Genomic DNA, 25,167 nt, shown 5'->3' with positions numbered 1-25,167 from the left:
TGGGAGCTCCAGCCCCGCTCGGGGGTGCAGAATCGGCAAGAGCCCCGCTGCCGCTTTTTTTTTTTTTTTTCCTTTTTTTCTTTTCTTCTTCTTCTGAGAGTTGCAGAGCTGGCGGGAGCCCAGCTGCCAGCAGGGCCTCTGGACCCGCTTGGGGGTGCGGAGCCGGCGGGAGCCCTGCTGCAGCTGGGAGCTCCGGCACCGCCTGGGGCTCCAGTGCTGGCAGAGCCCCGCTGCCACCGGGAGCTCCGGCACTGCCTGGGATACAGGTGCCTGGAGAGCCCTGCTGCCGCCAGGAGCCCCGCTGTCGCCGGGAGCTCTGGCGCCCGAAGAGGCCCACTGCCGCCAGGAGATCTGGTGCCGACCCGCTGGGGGAGTGTCCTCGCTCTACCCCTGGTGGCCGTCTGGCGGGAGATCGTCCTCCCCTTCTCCCTCGACGAGGGAGGTGCGGAGCTGGCATAGGCCGGCCAACAAGGCTCATGCCACCAGCCTCCGTGTTGGCAGGGGCACTCTCCCACTCCCAGGAGTCGGGGGTGGACACCTGCTCAGAGATGCAGACCCGGAGGGGACTCGACGGGTCTGGCTGGTGCATGTCTGTCCTCGACCCTGCCCGTACCCACGGCGCAGGGAAGTGTCCGCGCTCCATGCACTCTTCTCGTTGTCGGCACCGGGGATGCTGCTCCATGCCGAGGGAGAGCAGGACGACCCGGACACAGAGCGGAGCGCTGCGCTAGGAGCAAGGCTTTAAACCTGAGCTCTCTGCTCTGCTCACTGTTTACAGTTTTGCATATCTTACTCTTGTCTGCTGTCCCCCCAGGCACCTAAGGTACCGAGTGGGGCCGGGGGGGGGGACAAGGAGGGGGTTAAACCCAGGTGGCCGGGACATAGCCTGGCCACCTTAAGTCCTAAGCTACAACACTTAACAACTACTTAAACTAACTAGGTACTTAGATTAATAAAGAGATAAAAGAAGGGGAATGGCATTTGCAGAGAGCAAGTGGTAGTTCCATCCAACTGTCACGGGTGGAAAGAAGAGACTGAGGGGGAGTGGGGCCGGCAGTGCCACATGTGCTGTGGCATGGGTGCAGCACTCCAGGGGGCACCAGAGCCGGCCCTACAGGGTCTGCTAAGGGGAAAAAGGTTCCGGGAACCGTGCACTGTGGTGTGCACACACCTATATTGGAATGGATGTGAGCAATCACTCGAAGATAGAACTTTAAGAACATAAGAACGGCCATACTGGGTCAGACCAATGGTCCATCTAGGCCAGTATCCTGTCTTCAGACAGTGGCCAATGCCAGGTGCTTCAGAGGGAATGAACAGAACATGTAATCATCAAGTGATCCCTCCCTTGTTGCCCATTCCCAGCTTCTAGAAAACAGAGGCTAGGGACACTTCAGAGCATGGTTTTGCATCCCTGCCCGTCCTGGCTAATAGACACTGATGGATCCATCCTCCATGAACTTATCTAGTTCTTTTTTGAACCCCATTATAGTCTTGGCTTTTCACAACACCCTCTGGCAAGGAGTTCCACAGCTTGACTGTGTGTTGTGTGAAGAAATACTTCCTTTTGTTCATTTTAAATTTGCTGCCTATTAATTTCATTTGGTGACCCCTAGTTCTTGTATTATGAGAAGTAAATAACACTTCCTTATTTACTTTCTCCATACCAGTCATGATTTTATAGACCTCTAGCATATCTCCCATTAGTTGTCTCTTTTCCAAGCTTTTCCCAGTCTTATTAATCTTTCCTCATATGGAAGTTGTTCCATACTCCTGATCATTTTTGTTGCCCTTTCTGTATCTTTTCCAATTTGAATATATCTTTTTTGAGATGGGGCGACCAGATCTGCATGCTGTATTCAGGATTTATAAAGAGGCAATGTGATATTTTCTGTCTTATTATCTATCCCTTTCCTAATGATTCCCAGCATTCTGTTAGCTTTTTTGACTGCTGCCACTGAATACTGAGTGGATGTTTTCAGAATACAATCCACATTGACTCCAAGATCTCTTTCTTGAGTAGTAACAGCTAATTCAGACCCCATCATTTTATTATATATAGTTGAGATTATGTTTTCCAATGTGCATTACTTTGCATTTATCAACATTGAATTTCCATTTTGCCCAGTCACCCAGTTTTGTGAGATTTCTTTGTAATTCTTCGCAGTCTGCTTTGGACTTAACTATCTTGAGTAGTTTTATGTCATCTGCAAATTTTGCTACTTCACTGTTTACCCCTTTTTCAAGATCATTTATGAATATGTTGAACAGTATTAGTCCCAGTACAGATCCCTAGGGGACACCACTATTTACCTCTCTCCATTCTGAAAACTGGCCATTTATTCCTACTGTGTTTCGTATCTTTTAACCAGTTAGTGATCCAAGATAGGACCTTCCCTCTTATCCAATGACTAATTACTTTGCTTAAGATCCTTTGGTGAGGGACCTTGTCAAAGGCTTTCTGAGAGTCTAAGTACACTATATCCACTGGATCATCCTTGTTCCTCAAAGAATTCTAGTAGATTGGTGAGGCATGATTTCCCTTTGCAAATCCCATGTTGACTCTTCCCCCAACAAATCATGTTCATCTATGTGTCTGATAATTCTGTTCTTTATTGTAGTTTCAACCAATTTTCCTGGTACTGAAGTTAGATTTAACAGCTTGTAATTGCCGGGATTGCCCCTGAGGCCTTTTTTAAAAATTGGCCTCACATTAGCTATCCTTCAGTCATCTGGACTTTGTGCAAAACCATCCCAAAAATTTTTACTCTATCTACCTCAGAAAAGGCATATGAGAAAGCAAGTGCAAAAACCAGCCAGACCTTATTCCATACATAAGCAATCATCTCTGATGTAGCATGAATGACATTATTTTTACCTGAAGTTTTCTTCTGACCCATATAGTTTTTTGGGAAATGCTTTTGTGCTTTTATTTGCCATATTGAATTATAGATTTATAAAGATTAAAGTTCATGCCTTCTATGAGTTCATCATTTGGCCAAAAGATAAGGTGTCAACCAGTTTGAGTCCCTAACATGTGCACTAGCTGATCAGTTTAAAGAGTTTTACAAAACTGCTGTATGAGCTAACACCTTTTTGGCTTTAGTACTAAAGTGATGGGTATTGTGCACGGTATCATTCTTCATTGGGAATAAAAACTGGGTTCAACTCCCAGAGCTGCCATTATTGTGTGATCTTAAGCAAGTCAACTCAACTGTGCTTCAGTTTCTCCGTCTTTTAAATGGAGATAAATAACATCTTTGTAAAATGCTTTAGAGATCTGCAACTTAGAAACTCTGTATAAATGCTAACTGTTGTTATTTATCTATCTTTTTTTTTTCTTGGTGACCAAACAGTCTTTCAACTACATGTAAGTTATATGGTGCTGAATGATTATGGCCTCACATTCACTTGGTTTTAAAGGAAAAGGGGCTTCTTCTCCAATCCAGTAGTAGCCGAAATGTTCAGCTCTCTAAACTTGGAGTTCTCTTTTCCTTCATACTCCATGACCCTACTATAGGCCCAAGCTTCCCAAAACCCTCCACTATCTTTCAGCCCCCTACCCCACCCATCACTCCAGCAACTCCAAAACACACATTAGTAAGTCACCTTTAATCTTTGGTATCCAGTGGAGACTATTGATGTCTGAAAGTGACAGAACTGAGGTGTAAAGGCATTCTGAGAGCCAGTGTACAACAGGGAAAGGTCACCCTGTGGACTCATATTAGAGGTTGGTAAGCAAAGTTCTGATCAGCCTCCACTGTTAATAGCTCATAGAGCCAGATTCTAATAGTGTTGCTCAGGGTGAATAGTACTTTTAATCCTTGAGAAGTCCCGTTGAAATCAATGAGATCACTTGCAATTTAAGAAGCTGTTTGAGACTAGCAAAAGCAGCAAAATCTTTGGTGTGAGAATGGCTTGGAATACTAAAGGTAAGTCTACAATGCAATTAGATTCCCGTGACTGGCCTGTGACAGCTGGCTGAGGCTGGAGGGCTGTTTAATTGCGGGGTAGACATTCCGGCTTGGGCTGTAGCCTGAGCTCTGGGACCTTTTCACCTTGCATGGTCCTAGAGCCCAGGTTCCAACTTGAGCCTAGTCATGTTCACTGCAGTTCAACAGTCCCACAGCCCAAGTCAGCTGGCAGTTGCTGCGTGTGTGCCCATCCAGTTGCAAACACACCTTCAATTTCAGTATAGACAGACTCTTATTTGCTTATTTTTCTTCTTTCTGTGTACATTGGTCTTCTATCTTTTTTTCCCACTCTGTTTTTAACCCTTTATTTGTCACACTCTTTTTCGTTTGTTCCCTTCTCTATGAAGTTCCATTGGCAGGTGAAGAGTTAAGAGAGTTCTGTACTAACCTTCTTTCACACTGGTCTCTGCTGAAAGGGGAGTTGAATCAGACAAGTCAGTTTCACTCACAGCAGCCCCTGGCCTTGCCATGAGTGAATGAGAAATGGACTACATTGATTCTCCATCTTCCAGTGCTGCTTGGCATTAGACATTCACTGGAGAAAGACAGATTCCTTTATTAGTTTGCAGACCCCTTACAAATTCTTCATGATGGATTGGTGATTCATAATTTCCAGTTTGAGAACCCCTAATTTACAGCCCTCTTTTGGGATTAGGTATGTCATCTTCCTCCTATATACTAGAGTATGGGGCCAGATCCTCTCCTAGTGTAAATTAGTGTAGCTCCTTTGACTTCAGTGGAGCCATGTCAATTTACACCAGCTGAGGATCTGGTCCGTAAAGTAGCTTAGCCTAACATATTATTTATTCTGATGGTGACAAAAGAACCACAGAAATGTCATGTTTGCTTATGCCTCAATCTTCAATGACAGTTAACAGCCGTGAAGGGAATTTCAAAATCATTGCAATCTATCTAGGAACTTCTGTGTTGTATCTGAGTTCCTGCCCCAGGGGTTCTTTATTAGCCTACAAGAACAGATCAAGAGTGGAAACTTGTTTAGAAAATGACAAGTTATTAGTGTGATTAATTATACAATATGCAAGAAATTAAGGGCTGCTACAATCTCATTCTTCCTTTGATAATAAAAGCTTTTTTTATTTGGCATCAGAATATAACATAGCTACCCGAGCAATTTAGCAGATATTCAAAGATCTATTATTGGAATGAGGAGAGAGCAGGTCTGAAGTGGTTTGGGCCATGCCTTTTTGTGAACTCTCTTTCCGTGAACTTGTTGCTTGATATTTCTTTATTTTTTTCCAATCAAAAGGTTGTGTCTATATAACCTGTGGCATACTGTGGCTGCACTTTCATAAGGGTTTTTTTTTGTTTGTGTTTCTTCTGTGTGCAATTTTCAAGACTCACTGTTGTCACCTGGAACATTCAGTCAACGAAGTTCAATACCCTGTGTGGTCATGAATGATTAGTAGGAAATAGATTCTGGGAAGCTATTGCTTTTCAGATCAATAAACTGGTATTATCAATTGCCCACTTGGATCCCAAGCCTAGCCTTATGCCTGGAGAATGCTGAGCACCAACTGGACCAAGTGGGTCTTTTAATCATAAAACTATGTGTGATAATTTGATTCTTTCCATCAGACAAGTTCCTGCTTTTATTTCAGTTCTGTAAATTACAGCTAACTGCTACAGTGTGCCAAAGAGAGATCCCTGCTTCTTTTTATACATGTAGAACAGAAACATGTTCTGGCCTCTTATTTTATAGTCTGGCTCCAATGCACTTACTTTCATAAGCCAATATGAAGGCAATGGCCTCTGCTTTACAAGGCTTTAAAGGGGACAACAACAATAATGGAGGTATGGTCTGGTAGTTAAAGCAGTAGACTGGGACTCAGGAGACCTGGATTTAATTGTTACCTCTGCCATAAATTTCCTCTATATGACCTTGGGCAAGTCACTTATGGGGAGATTTTCAAAGGTGCTAACTAGGCATGTAATTCCCATCTCTTAAAGTATGTCTTCACTGACAGAAAATTTGCTCCCATCAAATCGATTTTTCAGATCAATTGAGCGGAAGTGGAGACCCGCTCAATTGTTCCTGAAATCGACTCAATAAATCCACACACGAAAAAAAATAATGCTGCATCAATGGGAGGGCATTTCCCGTCGGCACAGCGTAGTGGGGACACCCAGTATTGAGAATTTAGGAAGTTGACGGGAGATATGAAAGCTACTCTACATAGTTTGTGTATCTCCTGATGACTGCCGCCAAATTTCGCACTAAGTGTAGACCAAGCTCCAATCTCTCTGTGCCTCTGCTCCCAGAAAATGGAGATAATAACACTTGTATCTTTTGTCTGACTAATCTTTTTGAAGCCTAATTCAATCAATGTCTTTTTAAGTCAGTGGGAATCCATCCTTCCAATTAAGGGATATCTTCACATTTGGGCTGTGGGGGACTAAATTCTTTCTCCCCATCAGAAAAGTGTCACCATTTCCACTTAGAATAGACAAGGTGGGGGAAGTAATATCTTTTATTGTTCCAAATTCTGTTAGCGGGAGAGACAAGGTTTTGAGTTTACACAGAGATCTTCTTCAGGTCCTGGGACTGACACAGCTATAACTACACTGCATACAACTATGGAAGATATTGAATTTAGCTGTCTGAAATGGAAACCCAGAGAAGAAGAGCTCTTTGTGGCTCGAAAGCTCGTCTTTTTCACCAACAGAAGTTGGGTCAATAAAAGATATTACCTCATGCACCTTGTCTCTCTCATATCCTGGGACCAACCCTGCTACAACTACACTGTATACAACCATTTCCACTTGGAATTCTTGTACATTAATCAGGTGTTTCTACTATAGCTGACTTATAGTTTCCAAAGCTGTGGTGAATCCTTAAGGACCTTGTCCTCCAATCATTATCCACACAATTCCCATTGACTTCATGACAGCATTTCATGCACAGTACTGAAATTGCAGGATTGAGTTTTTGTTCTCGTTTATTATAAACTGCTATGTATATTATGGGCTAAATATCAGCTGTGTGTATTTGCTTTTACACAAATATCCTGGAATATTGTTAGTTATTTAAGATTATAATAAGAAAGTTCTATTGGAGGAAACTGAATTGTTGAAACTGTTTATCAGCAATGGGTGCCTCTGAACCTGTAATAAAAACTGCGTGTGTTAATATAGACTAAACAAAACCGTTTTCAGTGCTGTTTTAGAAGGTGTGATTGAGACTTAATGGGTTGATTGTTCAGTTTCCTAATGCCAGTCAAGATACACAGTTAGAGATGGAAAAGACCTGTGCTAGGTATAAAGTTCAGATCTGATTTGAACAACTCCAAAGTTTGCGGGTGTTTGAATGTGAGTTTTTGGTTTGGCCTATTAGAGAGAGGAGAGGTGCAAAGTTTGGATTAAGATCTGAATCTTATTAAAAGGAGGGAGAGTGCAGAGCCAGTGATTTACTCTGAGCCCATCTTAGTTCTTGTTTCATCCACCTGCCAATGCAGAATATAGACTCCTGACAAAGGATGCATATACAGTTAAAACACATACATTTGGTCTTTGCCAAGAGGAAGCTATTTTGTAATTATAAGTGAGCCTGTATATAACCATATTTTGGATTACTGTTACATTACATACATACTCTGGGTTTATACTCTTTATTGAGCTGTAGGACCACATGTATGTTAATATCAGTATTCACACATGAATTGCTTATATAATTGTTCCTGCTATGGCCAGATTGTGTCAGATAAGCACAGACCTGCACGGGGGATGGTGTGAAGCTGCAGTGCCCCTTGCTTTTCATACAAATCATATCACCCAATGCTCTTAAGTTAAAGTACTGAAAAAATAATTGAATTAGAGGGCCAGATCATTCTTGCCTTATTCATGTAAGAATTCAGTTCCATTGACTTCTTTAAGTCTCCTCACATCACTAAGGTTTGACTCAGACAGAATCCTACCTTTAATGCTGATATTTATGTCTTGAACTCCTAAAATCTCATTCCCTACCAAGGTGTAAATTTTATGATGTTTATATTGTAATAACTGAACTTTCCACTTCCCCCAGGACAGGCATGCCTGATTTCACTTGTTGTATCTGACCTATTTGTCATCCCATATTTTAAAAGCAAGACCAGAAATCTCTTGATTCTGCAAAACTGAAAAATTAATGTTGACAATGGTTAATAAACAAGAACTCCTTTACAAAGTATCTCAGAGCTATGAACAAGAGCGCCATCTATTGGGGAGCTCTCTAGCGTTATTTCACTAAATTGCATGGTTATGTTAAAAGTGCCTTTGACCTGCTGTTAACTCCCAACAGATCCACCTGTCTCCTTGCATTTTGCCAGTTAAAAAGAACAAATGGGGAGTGCTGTGGCAGAGGGTTGCAGGAGTTCTGTTTTGAGTGGGGGAGCTCAGAAATTCTGCAGAAGAAGGTGGGAAGGAAGTCAACCATGTACCTGTCCCATCCCATAAATCCTACAAAATCTGGGCCAGAAGGGTAAATCTTCCACGTAGTGGCCTGTTGGGTGATGTGCCAAGGGTTATGTACCTTATATAAGGATAGACTAATTACTTGATTAAAATAACATGTTCTGCAGAAACTTGTTCCCTGATCACTTAAGAAGAGAAAGAGCTGTTAACTCATGGCCATTATTACATTTTTGTAACAAACCACTGTGAGATAAACCAGGTCAACATGAATATTAGCTAGAGTGCATTTTACTAATTCAGAAGTGAGAATATTAACTTCCAGACAGTACGTGTGCAGCTAGATCAGAGGTAGCTGCATGTAAATGCAAAAGGATAGTATCTGGCTAATAATGCATTAATTTCCATTAAAGATTGGTTAGAACTGGCTGCTATATTCAATTGGTCTCTATTTACTTTATTTCTTTCCATTTAATTTTTCCTTTATTAATTCTAGAACTGCCAGTAACAGTGTTCTGAAGCATTTATTAGTATAAAATATATTTTAGTTCTGCTTCTCATCATAGTTTTATCTTGGCTTAAATCATTTTTTTTCCTTTTTAGTATCATAGACAAAGAAGTGTCATTAATGGCAGAAGTTGATAAAGTTAAAGAAGAAGCCAGTAAGTAAAAAAAAAAAAAAAAAAAAAAAAAAAAAATACTAGAGAGCTTGTGTGCATTTTGGAAGAGTTGGGAGATCATGTGTTTTTTGATTCTACAGAAAAATTAAGTAGTAAATCAATTCACCTAGCAGCATTACAGCATCATTCATTGTATACAGGGTCCCTGGTGTTCTCTGCTACTTCCTGAACAAGTTCTGGCTAAAAGAATTGTGCACCAAAATTTAACAGATTTCCATCCCTATAAATTCAGCTAGAGTGTAAACATGTAATAATCTACAGTGCAGTCATGTCAGAATCCAAAGATGGCTGCAGAATGTTATGTTGTCATGAAGTCATTCTTTTGCCTTGGAATGTATTAACCCTTCAGAATATTTGGATGTGGTGACATCACTAATTCTCTAGTGTTCTCCATTTATATGGCACCTTTCATTCTGAATGACTCAACGCACTTTACAGACTAAGCATCCAGTCCTGCAAGCCTTCCCTGTGTGGAATCTCCATTGATACCAATGGGAGTTTTGTCTGCAGCAGGCTTACAAGACTGAGTCTTGTATACACGCAGCCAAACCCTTTCTCTTATGAAAATGTTGTGAGATTTTTAAAGTATGGTTCTGTTCTGAAGAGTGACTGTAAATATGACACCTTTTTATGACAGATCTGCCCATGTGTATTCAGAAACATATCTGCTGATGTAGTGACATCTATTTTTTTTACTGCTGATAGCATCCTGTCAAACCCATGGAAATCATTTTATGTACCTTGGAGGGATGAAGAATCAACCCAGTTAAGATATGAACCTGAAATTCCAAGTTCTGGAGATTTCAAAGCTGAGACTTAACCTACTATTCCAGCTTGTAGTGTGCTGCTTGTATTTTCATTTCTTAATCCCTGAATTCATTTGCTAATGGTGAAACAGTAAACGATATCTTATTAGGTTCACTATAGTATTATATACATGACTTCCAATACATGAAGTGATATAGTGATATATGACACAATATGACTATATTTGGCTTTACGTCATTTTTAAGGGGAGAAGGTTGTAACCATGCTCAGGAATTTAAAAGATATCTAAAAAAACAGATGTTGATCAGAACCTGTTTTTCTAATAATCTATTGAGGCAGATATAATCAGATGCATTCCAGATTGTCATCTAATGTCTATCTCTTGCATAGGTGTCATCTAGGGCAGCTCTCCAGACGTCCTGTGACGTTGCTGACTCGGGGGGCAGGGCCATAGCCTCTGCCGTCTGTATGAGAAGGTGCTCATGGCTGCAATCCTTGGGCCTGTCCCAGGAGGTGCAGCAGTCTATTCAGGACCTCCCCTTTGATGGGTTGGCCCTATTCTCCGACCAGACCGATGCGAATTTGAACGGTTTGAAGGACTCCAGGCCACACTTTGCTCCCTGGGCCTGTATACGCCACAGTTTTCCAGGCATCAGTCATGGCAGCAGCAGCCAAGGCCTCTGCCCAGGCCTTTTCAACCCCATAGGAATAGGGATAGAATAGGGGGTTTAGAAGGAGAAACCAGCCCCCCAGCCCGTCCTCAGCTCCTGAGCAGTCCCCAAGGCGAAGAGGGGGGTCTGAGACCCATATTAGACCTGCGTTGTCTAAACAAATATGTCAAACGACTCAGGTTTCGCATGGTCTCCTTAGCCTCAATAATCCCTTCTCTGGATCCAGGAGGCTGGTATGCCGCCCTTGACCTCACTTGCTCCATGTGTAGCAGGCTGGGGCTACTCATAAACGAGCAGAAGTCCACAGTAACCCCAGGGCAACGCATAGAATTCATTGGGGCCACCCTGGACACTTCCCAGGCCAGAGCTTTACTTCCTCAGCCACGTTTCAAGGCGGTGGTCTCTATCATCTCCCAGCTGCTCCGATGCCCCACGACAACAGCCAGGCACTGCCTACAGCTGTTAGGCCACATGGCAGCCTGCATGTACGTAGTGAAACTAGCTCATCTGAGGCTCAGCCTGCTTCAGGCATGGTTGGCCTTGGTATATGTGCCGAGCAGACACTGATTGGACCGGGTGGTCACAGTTCCCCCGTCCGTCTTAGCCACCCTAAACTGGCGGCGGACTCCCAGGGCAGTGGTGAAGGGTGTTCTGTTCAGGGAACCAGTCCCACCAGTCACCCTAATTTTCAACGCGTCGGACGTAGGATGGGGAGCCCACATCAACGCCAACCTAGGTACTCAGGGGCTCTGGTCGGGGGAGGAGAGGCTCCTGCACATCAACATGAAGGAGCTGAGGGTCATTCGCCTACCATGCAAAGTGTTCCCCCGATTCATGACAGGCAGAGTGGTGCAGGTGCTGACAGACAACACAGCAGCCATGTTTTATATAAACAGGCAGGGGGGAGCGCGCTCCTCGGCCCCCTGTGAGGAAGCTATCTGTCTGTGGGACTTTGCTGTGAGGCACGATTCCAACTTGACTGCCTCTCACCTCCCAGGAGTGAGGAATGACGAGACGGGATCACCTCAGCAGGTCGTTTCTACCCCGCCACAACTGGTCGTTGCACCCAGAGGTGGTGGCTATGATCTCCCAGAAATGGGGCATTCCCCAACTGGACCTATTCGCGTCAGCCTGGAACACGAAGTGTCGGAGGTTCTCCTTGCTCCTGGGTCGCGAGACTGGGTCAATTTCCAACGCGTTCTTTATCGACTGGACGGGCCCTCATGTATGCGTTCCTGCCCATTCCGCTGCTACCCAAGGTCCTGCTGAAAATGAAGAGGGACAGGGTGAACATTATACTCATCGCTCCGGCCTGGCCGAGACAGCACTGGTTCAGCATGCTGCTAGACCTTTCGATCACTCCACCCCTGGAGCTCCCAAGGCAGTACAACCTTCTATCCCAGGACCACGGTCACCTGTTGCACCCGGACCTGGGCTCTCTGCACCTCATGGCCTGGAGGCTCTGTGGCTGATGGAGGGAGAGAGAGCCTGCTCGGTGCAGGTCTAGCAAGTCCTGCTCGGCAGCAGGATACCTTCCACACAGGTCATGTATCAGGCTAAGTGGAGGCGGTTTATCTGTTGGGCGTAGTCCCGTGGTATTCCGCCCAGTCTCTCGCCTATACAGGCGATCCTGGAGTACCTGCTCCAGCTAAAGCTCTAGGGCTTGGTGCTGGCCTCATTGAAGGTTCACCTGGCAGCCATTTCGGCCTTCCATCAGCCGCTAGAGGGGAGATCGCTGTTCTCCCATCCCATGTTGGTCAGGTTCCTCAAGGGGGTGGAGAGGCTTTATCCGCAGGTCCATGACCCGCTGCCTCCCTGGGATCTCAACCTAGTCCTCTCGAGACTCACGAGACCCCCCTTCGAACCTATGGTTTCATGCCCTCTGCTTCCGCTTTCATGGAAAGTAGGCTTTCTGGTGGCCATTATCTCAGCCAGGAGGGTCTCCGAGATTAGGGCCTTGACCTCGAAGCCCCCTTATACAGTATTCTAAAAGAACAAGGTCCAGCTGATGCTGCATCCGATCTTCCTACCCAAGGTGGTTTCCCAATTTCATTGTAACCAAGATATTTTTCTCCCCATGTTTTTTCCCAAACCTCACGGTTCGGAGAAGGAGAGGAGATGGCATTCACTGGACGTGAGATGAGCCCTGACCTTCTACATTGAGCGTACAAAGCCGTTCCAGAAATCAACACAGCTTTTCGTTGCAGTGGCAGACCAGATGACAGGGTCACCTGTTTTCACCCAGCGCATCTCCTCGTGGATTACATCATGCATCAAGTTCTGCTATGAGCAGGCGAAGGTGCCGCTTCCAGGAACCATCACAGTGCACTCATCCAGAGCTCAAGCCTCATCCACAGCCTTCCTGGAGAGAGTGCCTCTGCAGGACTTCTGCAAAGCTGCCACCTTGTCGTCGGTGCACACCTTCACATCCCACTACACCATCGTCCAGCAGGTGAGAGAGGACACGGGATTTGGCAGAGTGGTGCTGACTGCATCTCACCGGTAACTCCGACCCACCTCCAAAGGTATTGCTTGTTAGTCACCTATAGTGGAATGGACATGAGCAAGCACCCGAAGAAGAAAACAAGGTTACTTACCAGTAACTGATGTTCTTCAAGATGTGTTGCTCATGTCCATTCCACAACCCGCCCCCCATCCCCACTGCCAGAGTTGACAGAAAGAAGGGACTGAGGGGGTATAGGGCTGGCAGCGCCTCATATACTGCAGCATGTGTGCGGGGCTCCAGGGGGCGCCAAAGCTGGTCCTATGGGATCTCCTAAGGGGAAAAAAGTTCCAGGTAACCATGCACAGAGGTGTGCACACACCTATAGTGGAATGGACATGAGCAACACATCTCGAAGAACATCAGTTACTGGTAAGTAACCTTGTTTTTCTCTCAGGGCTTTTGTGAGGCTCTGTAAAATGCTTTTAGGTCTTTGGGTAGATGTTGTTATAGAAATGTGTAGTATTAATTAATAACTATGTTGTTATTTATTTTTATATCTTTCTGCCACATGAGAGGATTCTTTAACTGATGGTAATTTTACTATTTCTATAGGTACTAGGTCAAATTTCCCAAACTGGTAATCTTAACAGTGTGCAAAAATAGGTATTTGAATGTGCACCACATGCCAATGTGCATCTGCAGCTGTCAAATTTGAGCCAGTGGTTTGGGCAGTCACTTGGAAAATCTGATCCTGAACCTGGAGAGACAGCACAATTAGCATAATTTAAAATAATCCTTCAGCACGTAATAAAATATCTCTTAGCAATCCAACAGGGATTCCCCAGATAACAACACTGGAGGCCATATGCCACGTATGGCTAAGGATCATGGGCAGAATGAAAAGATCCACTAAGGAGCAAAGTAAAAGTTAATTAATAGTGTTCTGCACTGCCACAGAGCTTTCCAACCTCCAAAGACCTCAAAGCTCTTTACAAAAGTTAATGGATTAAGTGACACAAACCTTCTGTAAAATATGGTCATATTACACCTCATTTTAATGATGGTATAACAGAGGCACTGCCCACATGAGATGTTAGTGTGGAATTAGGTAGGGTGTGAATTTAAAACACAATAGCAGTCCTGCACTAACTCCCTGAGTGGACACTATTATTTTGCACTAAAAATGCTTTGTGTAGATTTGTTTAGCTAAACCACAAAAAGCACTCTTAGTATGGAATAAGAGTGTCCACACACTAAATTCACAACCTAGCTTATTACACAATCAGTTCCCTGGATACATAAGCCCTAAGTGACTTGCCAAGGTCACTCAGGAAATCTGTGGCAAAGCAGGCATAGATCAAATAGATCACACAGATCTGTGGCAAATCAGGAGGTAGATCCTCAGCTGGTGTAAATTGTCAGAGCTCCATGAAAGTCAACCAGCTCTGGCAGTTTACATCAGCTGAGGATCTGTACCAAAGTCTCTTGGCTCCCAGTCCTGTGCTTCAGCCACAGGAACACTGTTATAATTATTTAACATTTAACATTCAGATTGCACCTTTCCGCCCGTCAGATAAATGCAAACCCCACCAGTTCCCTGCTGCTGAATCAGATTTTGCAATTACATGGATCATCAATGTTTATATAACTGTAAATTTGATTGTCTTCCACAATTTGTCAAATTACATAATCCTAAATATTAAGAAATAGTTCTTAGTAAGTTTTTTTCTTATAAAAAGATTAGGGAGTGTAAAATATTCATTTCCTTATACAGTGTATACAACATGTGGAGTCTTGTATATTTAATATTTTTCATAAAAATCCTAGGCATTTCAAATACTACTTTGCTACATAAATGGAACATGGCTTTATTAGATAAACTGTGTAAGAGCATAATCTGTACTTGAAAGCAAAACCATTACTCTTATAAATTAGACAAACTATATGTTGACAGAATTCTTTCAGAAGGGGATAAAATGGTCACATCTAAATAAAATACATTATGTATCTGGATGTAAGGCTGTTGGCTCATTTCCTACATCTCAGCTGAGCCCTTGATGATCTTGTACTTTGAAAAAAAAGCACTGGAAAAAGCTCAAAATACCATGTTAGCAACTGGTTGTCTAAACGTTGAAGGGCAAGTTTAACTTTGGGTGGGGATTTTACATTTTCTAACAGCGTATCAATTTCATATCTTTCTTAACATTAAACAGCTAAGTTAAATCCATTGATTTGGATTAATCGGTGCATACAGGGTCATATGGATGGCAGTGTGTTTGGCATATGTTGGTAACTTGGCATGTTGTATGTTTTCCATATGTTGATATACAATGTTAATGTACAGAGAGAAGGTGGATGAGATAATACCTTCTCAAGCTTTCCAGCTACATAGAGCTTTTCTTTCCACATCTGAAGAAGAGCTCTGTGTAAGCTCAAAAGTTTGTCTCTTTCACCAACAGAAGTTGGTCCTCCAAGAGATATTACCTCACCCATCTTGTCTCTCTAATATCCTGGGACCAATGAGGCTACAACAACACTGCAAACAGTGTTAATGTACAGACTGTTATTAATTTAAAAAGTGATTGTGTTCCTAGGACTAATGTATTATCCTTTTTGCTTGGCAGTGGAAATCTTGACTGCTCGTCAGAAAAGAGCTGAGGAGCTGAAGAGACTGACAGACTTAGCTAATCAGATGGCCGAGACACAACTGGCCGAACTCAGGGCTGAAATTAAGGTTAGTCTATCAAGCCACTAACGTCTGGATGTGTGATCTTTTTACATGGACACTCAGCCTGTGCTGCCAGCGTAACTCTATGTCCCTATTCTATGTTATAAATGCTTAGGACAGAGTGTGGCTGATCATTTGTGGGTCTCACAGGGAGGGGCACCTACTCAGGGTTAGCCTCAGTGCTTCTGGCCAAAAAACAGAAGCTAGTATGACAGAGGTCCAAGCTGCACCCTATTAAACAGAGTAGCAAGGGCTTCTGCTGTGTGTGCATCGCGGAGTTATTAGTCCCAATTAGTTGGTGCCAATATTAAACCTATAAATGTAAAGGCAAAATAATAAAAATCTCTGCACCGTGGCAGAATGACATAAGCTCATTTTCCCAAATATCAAATTGATCCATCAATCAATCAGGTGCCTCTTGTATTGTGCTCTGAAGCATGACAACTCCGGCTGCAAGTGACAGCAGGGACACATTTGAGAGACGTGGGCCCTTCACTGAGAATGCCTTGGCACAGAAATTGACATTGACACTCAGGAAAGAGCCCATCTGTCCAGTAATGGTTGCTGAACATCTAAGGCTTTTTGGACTGTAACCAGTTCCTTGAAGTGCACTTGTAAGTGAACAGGTCTCCACCAGAACAGAGTACTGCTGGTATATTACTGTCGCAAACCAAAAGACCTTGCTCTCTCCCCTTCCACCGTGGAGGCGTACGCAGTGACCAAGAGGAGCTACAAGTTGGACCTCTGTACAACCCCACAAGTCAGAGATCTCAGGAAGAAAGCCAAAAGACTCATTTCTACCCTTTGGTACCTGTCAGAGATGAAGAAAACAAGGTTACTTACCAGTAACTGTTGTTCTTCGAGATGTGTTGCTCATATCCATTCCATTATAGGTGTGTGTGTGCCCCGTGCACAGATTCCTGGAACTTTTTTCCCTTAGCAAGCCTTGTAGGGTCGGCTCAGGCGCCCCCTGGAGTGCCGCGCTCATGCCATGGTATATAGGGTGCTGCCGACCCCGTGGGCCCTCAGTCCCTTCTTTCTGCCGACTCCAACAGTTGGGACGGAGGGTGGGTGTGGAATGGATATGAGCAACACATCTCGAAGAACAATAGTTACTGGTAAGTAACCTTGTTTTCTCTCTTTGAGTGATTGCTCATATTCATTCCAATATAGGTGATTAAATAGCCATACCTTGGAGGTAGGTAGGAGTCAGCATTGAGCTGCTGTTGCCAGCACAGTCCTGCTGAAGCCCGCATCCTCTCTCGCCTGCTGCACGATGGCGTAGTGGGATGTGAAAGTGTGGACCGACGACCAGGTCGCTGCTCTGCAGTTGTCCTGCAGGGGTACTCGTTCCAGGAAGGCCGCGGATGAGGCCTGGACTCTGGTTGAGTGCCCTGTCACAGCTCCTGGAAGCGGCACCTTCGCCCGCTCGTAGCAGGTCCTGATACAGGCAGTGATCCAGGTGGAGATGCGCTGGGTGGAGACAGGTGAGCCTTTTATCCGGTCCGCCACTACCACGAACAGCTGCGTTGACCTCTGGAATGGCCTGGTCCACTCGATGTAGAAGGCCAAGGCTCGTCTGACGTCCAGCGAATGCCATCTCCGCTCCTCCTCCAAACCATGTGGTTTAGGAAAGAAGTGTGGTTTATAGAAGACCGTGTAGGGGGGCTCTGAGGTCAATGCTCTTATCTCGGAGACCCTCCTAGCCGATGTAATGGCCACCAGGAAGGCTACCTTCCAAGAGAGGATGAGCTGCGGGCATGTAGCCATGGGCTTGAAGGGGGGTCCTATCAACATGGTGAGGACCAGGTTCAAATCCCAGGGAGGCACCGGGTCACGGACCTGCAGGTATAGCCTCTCCACCCCCTTGAGGAACCTGACTGACATGGGGTGAGAGAACAGGGATCGTCCTTCCATTGGCTGGTGGAAGGCCGAGATAGCTGCCAGGGGCACTTTCAGGGAGGCCAGTGCTAGACCCTGGAGCTTTAGATGGAGCAGATACTCCAAAATCGCCTGTATGGGTAAACAGCTTGGTGGGATACCCCGGGACTCCGCCCAACAGGTAAAACGCTTCCACTTGGCCCGGTACACCACCTAGGTGGAAGGTTTTCTGCTGCCCAGCAGAACCTGCTGGACCTGTATGGAGCAGGCTCTCCCTCCATCAGCCACGGAGTCTCCATGCCGTCAGGTGGAGGGAGTCCAGGTCCAGGTGCAGCAGGCGACCCTGGTCCTGGAAGAGCAGGTCGTAGCGCTTCGGGAGCAGGAGCGGCGGATCGATGGACAGGTCAAGCAGCATGCTATACCAGTGCTGCTGCAGCCAAGCTAGCGCAATCAGTATCACGTCTGCCCTGTCCCTCTTGATTTTCAGGAGGACCTTGGGTAGGAGCAGGATGGGGGGAAACGCATACGTGAGGGTTCCTGCCCAGTCTAGAAGGAACGCGTTCGAGAGGGAGCCCAGCTCGTGACCTCGGAGTGAGCAGAATCTCGGGCACTTCCTGTTCCAGAACGACGCGAACAAGTCCAGTTGGGGAACTCCCCACTTCTGGAAAATTGAAGTCATTACCTCCGGGTGCAGTGACCAGTCGTGGCGGGGTAAGAACGACCTGCTGAGTCGGTCCGCCTTGTTGTTCCTGACTCCGGGGAGGTGAGAGGCAGAGATGTGGAAGTCGTGCCTCACAGCAAAGTCACAAAGTCAAGTAGCCTCCTGGCACAGAGCCGAGGAGCACGCTCCCCCCTGCCTGTTCATATAGAACATAGCCGCCGTATTGTCCGTGAGGACCTGAACCATCCTGTCCTTCAGGAACCTGAGGAAGACCTTGCAGGCCAAGCGGACTGCCCTGAGCTCCCTGACATTGTTATGGAGAGCTCTTTCGTTCGGCGACCAGAGCCCCTGGGTGCTTACGTCTTTGCTGATGTGGGCCCCCCATCCCACGTCTGAGGTGTCTGTTATGAGAGTCACTGAAAGAGCCAAGTCTCTGAAGGGGACACCCCTCAGAACCTCCCCCGGGTTCCTCCACCAGTCCAGGGAGGACAGTACCTGGGTGGGAACCGTGACCACCCTGTTTAGTGAATGTCTGGCTGGTACATACACCGAGGCCAACCACCCTCGGAGAGGCCTGAGCTTGAGGCGAGCCAGCCTCACCACATACGTGCATGCCTCCATATGTCCCAACAGCTGAAGGCAGTGCCTGGCTGTTGTCGTGGGGGATCTGTGTAAATCGGTGATTATGGTGGCCATGGTCTCAAATCGAGGCCGTGGGAGAGAGGCTCTAGCCTGGGTGGCATCTAGGGTGGCCCCTATGAATTCTATGCGCTGCACTGGAGTGAGCGTGGCCTTCTGCTCGTTGATGAGCAGCCCCAGTTTGGTGCATGTTGTGCAGGTGACTGCTAGGCTGTTCCTCACGTGGGTCATGGACTTGCCCCGGATCAGCCAGTCGTCCAGGTATGGGAAGATCTGGACCCCCTTGCGGCGGAGATAGGCCACTACCACCGCCATACTCTTCGTAAAGACCCTGGGCGCTGACGAGAGGCCAAAGGGCAGGGCAAAGAATTGGTAGTGGCAGCCAGCTACCATGAACCTGAGGAACCTTCTGTGATCGGGGAGGATAGTAATATGGAAATACACATCTTTGAGGTCGAGGGCAGCATACCAGTCCCTTGGATCTAGAGTGGGAATGATGGAGGCTAGGGAAACCATGTGAAACCTGATGCGTCTGATGAACCTGTTCAGATGACGGAGGTCTAATATGGGCCTCAGGCCCCCCTTGGCCTTGGGGATTAGGAAGTACCATGAATAAAATCCCCTCCCCCGTTCCTGTGGAGGAACTTCTTCTACCGCTCTGAGCGAGAGGAGGGAGTTGACCTCCTGTATGAGGGGTGTATGTATGTGAGCGGGGTTCCTGAAGAGGGACTGGGTAGGTGGAGAGTCTGGGGGGAAGGCCGTAAGCTGAATGGCATAGCCCCTGAGGACTATGCCAAGGACCCAGTGGTCTGTGGTGATGGTTTCCCATTCGGCATAGTACGGCCGGAGCCTGTGGGCAAGGGGCCGGGAAAGATCCAGGGGCAATGAAGGAATGCCACCCTTGTGCGCACTGTCAAAACCTTTTATTTCCATTGTTGCCCTTGCTTGTTGACTTCAGTGCCGGTGCCGTCGGAGCACTCCGCACCAAGGAGACGCTCGGTGCCGCCAGCGATCGCGATGGCTTGGAGTTCGGGTGGAGCACAGACTCCATCAGGATAGCCTTCAGCCGGGCGTCCCGCTCTTTTGGGGTGCGCGGCTTGAAGGCCTTGCAGATTTTACATTTTTCTCCTCTGTGCTGCTCTCCGAGGCATCGGAGGCAGCGGTCATGAGGATCACTCATGGGGAAGACTTTTGCACACACAGTGCAGGTTTTAAAGCTGGTGGAGCCAGGCATGGCTCTAATGTAGCCCCTAAGGGCACTATCTGCTATCTAACTTATCTACTATACACTTGTAAACTATCACAATCAACTAACAAAGAAAAGCACTAGAATGCTAAGGGAGGCTACTTGCGATATGCAAGAGGCAGACATTCCAGCAACCGTCACAGGCGGAAAGAAGGAACTGAGGGCCCGCGGGGTTGGCAGCGCCCTATATACCGCGGCATGAGCGTGGCACTCCAGGGTGCCTATGGGGCTTGCTAAGGGAAAAAAGTTCCGGGAATCTGTGCACGGGGCGCGCACACACCTATATTGGAATGGATATGAGGAATCACTCGAAGAGAGAAGCAAAGCTACAGAAGGGAAATCCCATCCACTTCCGCCAGGTTCTGCGAATGAGTCAACAAAATCTTGTGGTCAAAATCAAAGTCAGCTGAGAGGCCTAACAATCATCAGGCCACTTTGGGCCTGATTCCATTTACACTAAGCCGCCTTTATACTGCTCTGGCATTGAAAAAGGGCCATAAAGTTGGTGTATGGTACGGTGTAATTTATCCCTACTTTAAGGTCCCTTTACACTGCCAGAGCTTAATTCAGGATGGGAAACTACTCCTGTTTTATCTGCTCAGATTCTGTGTGGAGAGCCTGAGCATTGGTGGTATGACAGATAGCTGAGAACTGACAGTGATCTTGGGATAATTAACATTAGGCTGATTTCTTCACCATCCATGTAATGAAGTGGGATACATTAGAATTTAAGTCAGTGTTATTTCCCTGTATTTTTGTAGCACTTTGTGAGCGAACGCAAATATGATGAAGAGCTGGGTAGGTCTGCCCGGTTCTCCTGTGACACAGAACAGCTAAAGACTCAAATTCAGCTCTGCGGAGAAAGTAAGTTCTGATGATTTTTCCAAATAAGTATTGTGTGAATGTAGTGACTATTTGACTTCTCTGCATGACTACCATGATCTCAAGTGACCAGATTCAGCCCTGGCACAAGAGAGAGCAACTCCTCTGACTTCAGAAGATTTGCATTGGTTTTTGCAGAGGCTGAATTTGGCACAAGATATTTTACACCTGTCCTTCTGCAAATTTACTGAGATGCTCACATCCATTTTCTGCTCCAAAAGTCATATTTTCCTGATGCAAAATTTGACCTCCCTTATTTATCATTATATCCGGCAATTCTTGTTTGTTTTTTAAAAACCAAACACTTCAGTGCTTCTCTCTACTCCAGGGTCGTCGTCGTCGTTGTCCTTCCTTCCCCCCCCCCCCCCCCCCCCAAAAAAAAAAAAAAATCTTAGCAGCCCCAGCACTCATGAACAAAACAAAAACATGGCAAGTTTCCAAGGAATTATTATAAATAGTAAGAAAAACAAATTAGGAATCTGCCAGAATGAATCTTGTGATTACACAGCCTAAGGATTGTCTCCCTCAAGTCACAAGAACATAGGAATTGCTATTGCAGAACAGTCTGAGGGATCCACCTAATCCTGTCTCTGATAGTGGCCAATCTCAGATATTTCAGAGGAAAGCATCAACCTCCAAATAATGCATTTACTTGTGTACGGTGATCTCATAGTAACTATCTCATGCCCTAAAGCTTATGAATTTGGAAGTTCTTTAACTGTTATCCTAGCTAGTGTAACCATCGTATGTGATTGAAAAAACTCTACAAAACTAGGTAGCGCTCGGTTTCTAAAATACCCTTGACATCAGGATGCACCCTCTTTTCCATCCTAGTGGTAGAGAAATGGGGGATCCTTCCTGAATAATGTCAAACATTGATAAAATGATGTATCTGACTGGAAACTTCCCTTCTCTCTGGACGCCGAAGACAGTCCACTGTTTCTTGCTCATGCTGCATTTTTGCATCATGTGTGCCTGTAAGAGAAAGGGGGACAATGAAGTTCTGTAATCACAAGTCAGCGCAGAGCGAGGTGGGGCAGCCATAAGTGCTCCACTATCTACAGCACCTGAGCCCTTTCTGAGACTGCTAATGGGCCAGAAACTCAGATGGCTGAAGACCCCCTACGGAAGTGCAGTGCTGTAGGAATCCAGAACTGAAGAGTTGGTTTTGGTGAATTTTAAGCCCAAACCTGTACGTGTTTGAGATTCAAGCTGTACTAGAAATACAACCCTTTGAATGGGGTGGTGACAGGAGTGACAGAAACATGTTCAGACCGAACAGTAATTACTTAGGTGGTTTTCTAATGGCATATGTGAGATGAGTTTGTGCTCTCCATGAAGATAGTAGTTGACAAGTGTGCATAACAGGCAGGCCTGTGAGTTGGCAGGCTCCCTAGAGAGGCTAACTATTGGAGCCATGGAGACTGGAGTGTACTCTCACTTCTAGAGAGGGCCTTTGCAAGTCAGAGAAAAGGCACATTGTTGGTGCATAATAGGGAAGCTTGCATGGCTGTTACCCATGCTATACCTTTTCTGTGGAAGGACTGAGAACTCCACTTCAGCAGCCTTTTTTCAACATGAGATTCACTTTAATTTCCAGGCCAATTTCAGTCCAAGGTGTAAAGGACACAATCAGCACTGGATTAACACATAGGCAAAGTAGGCACGTGCCCAGGGCCCAAATTCAGGGAGGAAGCCCAGGGCCCAGCAAACAGCCATACAATACACTCACCACAGCCAGGGTGGCCATGTTGTGGATCCGCCGGGACCAACTGCTCATCTTGCTGCTACTTGTGGTGCTGCTCACCATGATAGAGTGGTGGCTGGGCCAAACCTGAGTAGCACTGCAATCCCATGTGCCACCTTGCAACATCACTGACTCAAATTTGACCCAGCCATCATAGTGAGCGGTGACCCTAGCAACAGCAGGATGAGCAGCCGGTCCCAGCAGATCCACAACATGACCAGCCCAGCCACGCTGAGTGTATTGTACAGCTCTTTGTTATTGTTCATATTAGAAGGTAGGAGCCCAGCAGTGTATGTTTGCCTAGGGCCCAGTGATAGGTTAATCTGGCACTGGGTACAACTCCCACTCACCTTGAGCAGTTGGGGGAATTATTGGTACCACACTCTTTTCCTGTCTGTATTTCTCTCTCTGCTGCCAGGGGATGCTCATTAAAGCATTCTGTTTCTTCACATTACAAGCACTGAGACAGTATTTCAATGTGAGGGATGAGCCTAAAGGAAATCTACAGAGTTTGCTCAGCCCAACAGTTTAAAAGTTCACAGACTAAGAAGCAATAAGCACCAGGAATAAAGAGCCAATATTGTTTTTCAAAAAAAAAAAAAAAAAACTAGTTACAAATCCAGCTGATCTTTTCTAGCATAGTGCTGGAGGCAGCGATCAGAGTGATGTTGTTTCTGATGCTGGCAGTGGAAACACCCAGTGGAAGAGACTACAGACCTGCTTTCACTATGCATTTAGCAGGGTTTAAAATACCTTCCATCTTTACACAAAGTGTTCAGTATTTACATTGTGTTTATATTTCTTAACCAGCATCAAAGCAGCTTGAAAACTGGCTTACATCCTCTCTCTGCCCACATCACAAACAGCACCTCCCTTCAGCAAGAGGCTGCTCCAGCACACAAATATAGAAATTCAGACTCTGGTTTTACTCCTGGGGGGGGACAGTGCTTTTCACCTTCAAGCAGCTCTACTGGGCAAAATGGCTCTTTGCCTTTGGGCTACAGATTGTGCCTGGCCTTGTGCAGGGGCACAGGGATGGAGAAGAAGCAAGGAGCCTCTTGGACAACGGCAAAGTCTGGGTACAATGAGAGATTTTGTGTTCAGGGCATTCAAGGACTCCACAGGACCCATACTAATGTCAGCATTAGGAGAGAACAGGTTCTGCATGCACCTTTCCCAAGTGTGGCAAGGTAGCCATGTTCCCAGGAAGCATTATGCATGCTCCCAGAGCTCCTGCAGGTGTGATGTGCTTCCACACAGCCCCTCACATGGTGTTATAACTCTATGCTACAATCCAGCTCTCAGTTTCACAGGGCTCTGTCCATAGAGGTATCTACCTGGATTACATCCCAGGAAGAGTTAGATTGACTAGATCCCAGTCCTGTGAGGTGCTGAGCATTGAAGCTGATGGGAGTAGAGAGTACTTAGCCCTTAGTAGGATTGATCCATAAAAAGGAATTTGAGATTTGGGTTTTACCACCACAGAGAGAGAAATCCTGCAAAACAACATAATGAGGATCCAGGACTGCCCCATACGGTATGCCTATGCCAGGGCAATTCCTCTTGTGTTTTTATTGCGTACTGAGTCATTTTTCCCTTTGGAAGAGCAGTCTCTCATAAATGTACTAACGTAGCTAACAAAAAATATTGACCTCTTCCTAAAAGTATTTAAATTGTGGAGCCTCTTCAAGATAGTCTCCTGCTAAACACATCCCTGGGGTAAGTCCACCAGGGTCAGTGGGTTGCACCAGGTTGGCCCCTCATCTCCAAAAATGTCTTGTGGAACAAGGCTGTTTCATAGCAGAAATAGGCTATGGACCTGATGGTGAAGTGACGCCACTGAATTATGGTGTAACTGAGATAAGAATCTGGGCTTTCTGTTTTGGTGCTGATGATGTATCTGATAACACTGAGTGTTTTTGTTTTGTAGTTTCTCATCCAAAGAACAATTACTCCTCAAGAACACCATGCAGTTCATTGCTGCTGTCAGTGACTTCACATGTGGCAACTGGCAAGCAAAGTACACATTCCCGAAAATCCTCTAATCACATCAAGAATGTGGATAGTAAAATGGCCAGCTCCAAAATGCCAAGTCATTTGATTTCCAGTCCCATAGAATCCTCTCCCCAAGTAACCCCAACAAATAAACAGGTGAGAAACTAGATATGAACTAAACTGAAGTTCAACATTCACAAACTCATGGGAAATCAGCAGTATTACAAGTGTGAACCACACAAAACCAAACACCATTCTGCAATACATGATATACAATTCGCCACTGACAGAGGGATGGACAAAATGAACTAGTAGGTGTTTTCCATCTCTAGTTTTATGACTATGTGGAACATAAGAATTGCCATACCAGGAACAGATCAATGCCCTGTGATCAATACCAGTTGCTTCAGAGCAAGGTTTTTAAAACTCTGCATGATATTTAAAT

At 45.6% G+C, this 25,167-nt stretch overlaps 1 protein-coding gene across 5 annotated transcripts in view; it reads left to right on the top strand.

Annotated features, from left to right (window-relative positions):
• Nucleotides 1–25,167, top strand: part of SPATS2L (spermatogenesis associated serine rich 2 like) — a 109,695-nt gene that overhangs the window by 82,110 nt on the left and 2,418 nt on the right. For all 5 annotated transcript variants that reach the window (XM_067548953.1, XM_067548949.1, XM_067548951.1 and 2 more), the window contains exons 8-11: nt 8,982–9,040; nt 15,568–15,677; nt 20,860–20,962; nt 24,658–24,878. In XM_067548953.1, the coding sequence (XP_067405054.1) occupies nt 8,982–9,040; nt 15,568–15,677; nt 20,860–20,962; nt 24,658–24,878 (493 nt within the window). The remainder of the gene's footprint in view (nt 1–8,981; nt 9,041–15,567; nt 15,678–20,859; nt 20,963–24,657; nt 24,879–25,167) is intronic.

Source organism: Emydura macquarii, unplaced genomic scaffold, assembly GCF_026122565.2.
Source record: "Emydura macquarii macquarii isolate MOO-44397 ecotype Brisbane River unplaced genomic scaffold, CSIRO-AGI_Emac_v2 contig_1253, whole genome shotgun sequence".
NCBI lineage: Eukaryota > Metazoa > Chordata > Testudines > Chelidae > Emydura > Emydura macquarii.
Note: the sequence above shows the minus strand (reverse complement) of the source record. Positions and strands in the feature narration are given on the sequence as shown.